This window comes from Kogia breviceps, chromosome X (assembly GCF_026419965.1).
Source record: "Kogia breviceps isolate mKogBre1 chromosome X, mKogBre1 haplotype 1, whole genome shotgun sequence".
Lineage (NCBI taxonomy): Eukaryota > Metazoa > Chordata > Mammalia > Artiodactyla > Physeteridae > Kogia > Kogia breviceps.
Genome location: NC_081330.1, coordinates 15094423 through 15099374, shown reverse-complemented (window position 1 = coordinate 15099374; position 4952 = coordinate 15094423). Strand labels below are relative to the sequence as shown.

The following is a 4952-nucleotide window of genomic DNA, read 5'->3' as shown; positions in this document are numbered from 1 at the left end:
GTGGAGCTGTCTGTGGCTCTGGCTGCGGCTGCCTCGGGAGACGGCGGAGCGGGCGGGGCAGGCTGTCGGCTCCAGGCCTCGCGGCCACCTGCCCACCCGCTCCCACTGCGGTCGGTCGGCGGGGTGTGCGCCGGACCGGGCCCATGGCGGCGTCGGCGGCCCTGTCTGCGGCGGCGGCGGCGGCGGCCCTGTCGGGCCTGGCGGTGCGGCTGTCTCGCTCGGCCGCGGCCCGAGGCTCATACGGCGCCTTCTGCAAAGGGCTCACACGCACGCTGATCACCTTCTTCGACCTGGCCTGGCGGCTGCGCGTGAACTTCCCCTACTTCTACATCGTGGCCTCGGTGATGCTCAACGTGCGCCTGCAGGTGCGGATCGAGTGAGCGCCCGCGACCACCGCCGCCCGGCCACGACGGCAGGGGCGCCGGCATGAAGCTCCGCGGGGCCCAGGGCCGCCGGGACGCGGCGGGGGAAGGAGGAGGGGCGGCTTGGGCCCCCGGACCCTAGAGCTCGGCGGAGGTCACGGCCACCGAGCCCCAAGCCCCGGCTCTGGTCACCCACGTCGCGGCCGGTGACAAACTGCACAGAAACTCGCGAAGCGGGCCCTTTCCATCGCACTCGAGAAAATTACTTGAGTGCGGCCGACCTGTTGCCTCACCTTGGCCGAAGTGGGGAGGAGAAGGAAGAAATTGTGCAGCAGGAACGTGAATGACTGGCCCTGACCGAAGAGGTAGGAGGCCAGAGGTTGGACTTCAGGCTGGAGGGAGGCGGTTGCCATGACATCTAGATGTCCAGGCCGCTCGGTGGTTTGCGGGAGGCGTGGAAGAGGCCCGAGGAAGCCAGCCCGGAAAGCTGCCTAGCCGCGAGCAGACAAGGCAGGGCGGGCGCAGGCCCTCCGGGCTCCCTTGTCATATTTCCAAGATGGGGGTGAGAGGCGGCGGCCTCGGCATCTTGGAGGGTCAGCCCATCACCTCCCGCCCACGGCCCCGGTGGTGTCACCTGAACACGGGGGAGTGGAGGGAAATGGGCTCGGGGAGGCTCGAGGGGGGGGCGCCTAGAGGAGAAAAGATGCTGCTACCCTTGTCCTCTACCCGCTGGGGGGCAGCCTGGAAGGGTGGTTGTGTTCTTGGCCAAACCCCAGGTCTGCCTCGTCCTCAGCCCTTTGCACACCGGCCTCCCGCCTGGTCTCTGGGGCCAGGGGACGGCTCTCTGGCTGCTCCTGCTGTCCGTGATGGTCCCCTCTCCGCTCTCCTGGGGCATCCTCCAAAGGTCCGCATCTGGGGACACGGAAGAGCAGGAAAGACGCATTCCTCCTCGGCCCTCCCCCCATCTCAGCCCCGCTCCCTCCAGCTCCTTCCAGTGCCTTCCCGGTGCCACAGCCCTGGACGGCCTCCAGCAGCCCCCGTGTCCCCAAGGATTTGGGAAAGTGGGGATCTCCTTGAGCGGAGGGCAGCTCTCGGCTGGGGTGGGGAGGACAGATGGAGAAGGGGCTTGTAGAGGAGGTGACACCTGGTGGGACAGGGACCGCTCTGGGTGGGGAGGCAGCTCTCAAGTCCCCATCTCTTTCTTTGTCTCAGGAACTGGTGTTATAGGAAGTGACCTGCCCCTTCTCTGGGCTTGTCCAGAGAGTCCCTAACCCTAACCCTAACCCTGACCCTGACCCTGACCCTAGAGCTGCCTGGGGAGCAGCCTAGAGAAGGGCCTGACCCACGAGGAGAGGAAGGGACCAGGCAGAGACCCCGAGGGGTGGGGTGGCCCCGTGGTCCGGTTCTGGGGTGGGGAAGGAAGGACAGACCTAGCGACACTCGGGGAGCTCAGTCCTGCTCACCTACTGGGGCTCTGGGAGGGGAGAGATTGGGCCTTATCACACAGGTAAGAAGTGGTGGAGCTGCATCTGCCTCTCGGCCTGCACTCTCCCACCTTCTGGAAGACCTAGCACGGGGGGGATGGGGCAAGGGAGCAGAGGCTCCCAGGGGACCTAGAGACAGAGGGGCCCATGGTAGGGAAAGTGGAGTGTATGGGAAGTCACAGGGGAGACCGGGGGACAGTCTGAGCTGAGGTGGGCACCGGAGAAATGAGGCCCAGCGCCACCGGGGAGCAAGGTCCTCACCGCCAGAGCCGGCCCTCCCCATCCTGCCGCAAATCCCAACCCAGGCTGGACCAAGGGCTCCTCAGTGTTGAGTGGCACAAGCCTCTCGGTTTGGGGGGGCGGGGTCGGGAGGGGGCGTGGCCCCTGGGGACCGTGTCAGCAGGAGGGGAAGGGACAGTGGTGCGTGGGATGGGGCGGAGACCCTCGCCTGACCCCACGTCTCTGTCCCCAGGCTGGCCACTGGGCCCAGCATCGCACGGGAGAGACTCATCTGGATGGGCCTGCATTGGTCCCGGAGGCCTTGGCTGCGCTGCTGACTGATGCACCAGGAGCGGTGCCGAGGGGAGGCGGCAGAGACCCTGGCCCTCACGCCGCACCGGTCCCACGTCTGCTCGGGCAGTGGTTGCTCACGGTCGATGCGCTCAGAGTTCCTGGGGCTGAGGACCCCAGCAGCCTGGTTGCCCCCAGGACAGAGTGGACGAGCCTCACACCATGTGGCCTCCTCAGCTGCCCAGCTGGAGCCCGGGTCCCAGGTGAGGATCTCTGCCTGCCTCACCCCGGGGCCGGAGGCTGCACCGCGGCCACCACGTGCCCCCCACAGATGCCCACCGACGGGGCCTGATGGCTTCCTTCCTTGTGCCAAGTCACCCGGAGCCCTGGTCCTGGTGGCCCTCCTCCACCGCAGCTGTGTCCACCCAGGTCCACTTCTGGGAGCCTGCCAGCCTGCGGACTGCACCCACGGAGCTGTGGGGACCACGTCTGAGAGACTGTGACGCGGGGCTGCAGGGGAGGAGGGGGGCAGAGGACGAGGGTCCTCCTTGGGGCTGATTCGCAGATGTGCCCCTTTCAAGCCCAGCTCTCACCCTCCCGGTGGCTGGATCGCCAGGTCCAGCCTCTTGCTGGGCCAGCCTGAGAGGGCCTGAGAATGGCACAGGGGAGGCTCTTCGCTGACCGCGTGGGTGCCCGTGTGTGAGCGCGCATGTATGAGTGTGTGCGAGTGTGCGGGTGTGAGCGTGTGTGTGAGTGCTTGTGCACGCCCACGAGCGGCTGTGCGTTGCAGCGGGCGCGGAGCTGTTGGGCGGAGTGAGCTGTGCAGGGTGCCCTGTCCTCCCTGGGCTTGGGGCTCAGCCGGAGCTGCCTGGGGCTGCTTCCCAACGGGGAGAAAGCGTGCTGGAGGCCCAGGGGCCCGGGCTCAGAGACCCCCTCCCACCCACAGAGAACCCCCCCCATCGTGGGAGGGGCACGGCGGTGGCCCTGGCTGGGGCTGTCTGCGCTCCGAGGGGCTGGCCGTGGGAGGGGCTGGCCGTGGGAGGGGCTGTCTGCGCTCCGAGGGGCTGGCCGTGGGAGGGGCTGGCTATGGGAGGGGCTGGCTATGGGAGGGGCTGTCTGCGCTCCGAGGTGCTGGCCGTGGGAGGGGCCGGCCGTGGGAGGGGCCGGGCGTGGGAGGGGCTGGGGACGCGTCCTTAGCATGCGCTCCTGCCGCGGCTGTTCTTAGGGTTCTGGCCTTGAGTACTTAGCTGCTTCCGCTTTCCCACCTCTTCCTCGTCTCCCCCACTGGGCCCTTGCTGCTTGACGGGCTCTCAGAGCACTTTATTTATTTGCCGTCTGTTTCTCAGGCAGTGGAACTTCTACAAAATCAGACACCGACTTGAATAAGACAACTCCCACTTTCCTGTGTGTGATGTACTCTGCACCGGGCAGCAGCGTCTGGTCAGAGAAATGTTCTCGTTTCGGGTGTTGTCAGATCTTGTCGTCTGTCTCAGTTAAGAAGAAAGTCCTTTGAGTTCAATGAAATAAAACCTGGAGGCCTCCTGTTTCTGCCGCCTCGGAGGAGAGAGGGGCCGGCGGCGAGCTCACCCGACTCTGGTGGCCGGGAGCTGGGGGAGGGGAGCACCCCGAGGGCTCTCAGGGGGTGGGGCTGAGGGCGGGGCTGGTGCCGGGTCAGAAGATGCGGCGAGACCCGAGCTGACCTGGACCACTGCTCCCGTGAGGGGAAGGCGGCAGCACAGGCCTGGCCCAAGAGGTGGCACCTTGTCCCCTTCACAAACTTTATTTGAATAAGCGAACAGCTAGGCCTTTTCTTCATCTTAGAGGCTGGTGTTAGAAGGCGCGTAATTCAGCTGAACCCCGAGGGTGGGCTGCGGTAGGTGAGGTGGAATGGACTGTCTGCAGATCGTTCTGTGTCCCCGAAGGCCCTTCCGCAGCCGCAGGTGGCAGGGTCTCCATCACCTCCCAGCTGGCCAGGAGGTGCCTGAGTTCTGGAGAAGATCAACTTCCGGGACTGGAAACCTGCCTCCCTTACTCCCACCTTAGACGCAAGCTGTCCGTGCAGAGAAGCCGGGGGTGGGGGTGGGGGGCTCTGAGGCTGCTGCAGCGGGAGGCTGGGCCGAGGACAGAGGGCTGGGCGGGGGACGCCTGCAGGGGAGGGCAGCACCCGCCTCGGAGGAAGGCAGGTCCATAGGAGCCAGGAGAGGGGTGTCCTGAGGACTCGGGGTGTGGTCACGCGAGGAGCGCAGCCTGGGGTAAGACAGCCGTCGCCAAGAGCTCCGCAGGGGTCAGAGCACCTTGACAAGAGGGCCCCTTCCAACATCCGCCACTCTAGGAGGGAGGGTTAGACCCCAGTCCTGGCCAGAGCCCGAGCTTCCCGCCCCTTGGTCCAGATGGTCCTGTTCAGTCCCTGAGGGTTCTGCACCCACTTCAGGGACCAGGTAGCCTGGCACAGCCCGATGGGAGAGAGGATCCAGCACCCAGGGGCCAAGGGACCGTGATGTGGGAGGACCGTGATGAGGGAGGACTGTGTTCCCCCGCGAGGGAGGAAGGCAGGCTGGCACACCACGCTCTGGTTAAGAGGGACACCTAGGAGACC

The 4952-nt window shown here is 66.4% G+C and overlaps 1 protein-coding gene across 1 annotated transcript; it reads left to right on the top strand.

Annotated features, from left to right (window-relative positions):
- Window positions 1-3410, top strand: SMIM10L2A (small integral membrane protein 10 like 2A). The gene is made up of 2 exons (XM_067023419.1): window positions 1-727; window positions 2319-3410. The coding sequence occupies exon 1, from the start codon at window positions 144-146 to the stop codon at window positions 378-380; it is 237 nt and encodes a 78-aa protein (XP_066879520.1). The 5' UTR covers window positions 1-143; the 3' UTR covers window positions 381-727; window positions 2319-3410.
- The last annotated feature ends 1542 nt before the right edge of the window (window positions 3411-4952 follow it).

Bases quoted from the DNA above. Each gene is read 5' to 3' on its own strand.
- SMIM10L2A (XM_067023419.1), top strand. From the start codon at position 144: ATGGCGGCGTCGGCGGCCCTGTCTGCGGCGGCGGCGGCGGCGGCCCTG.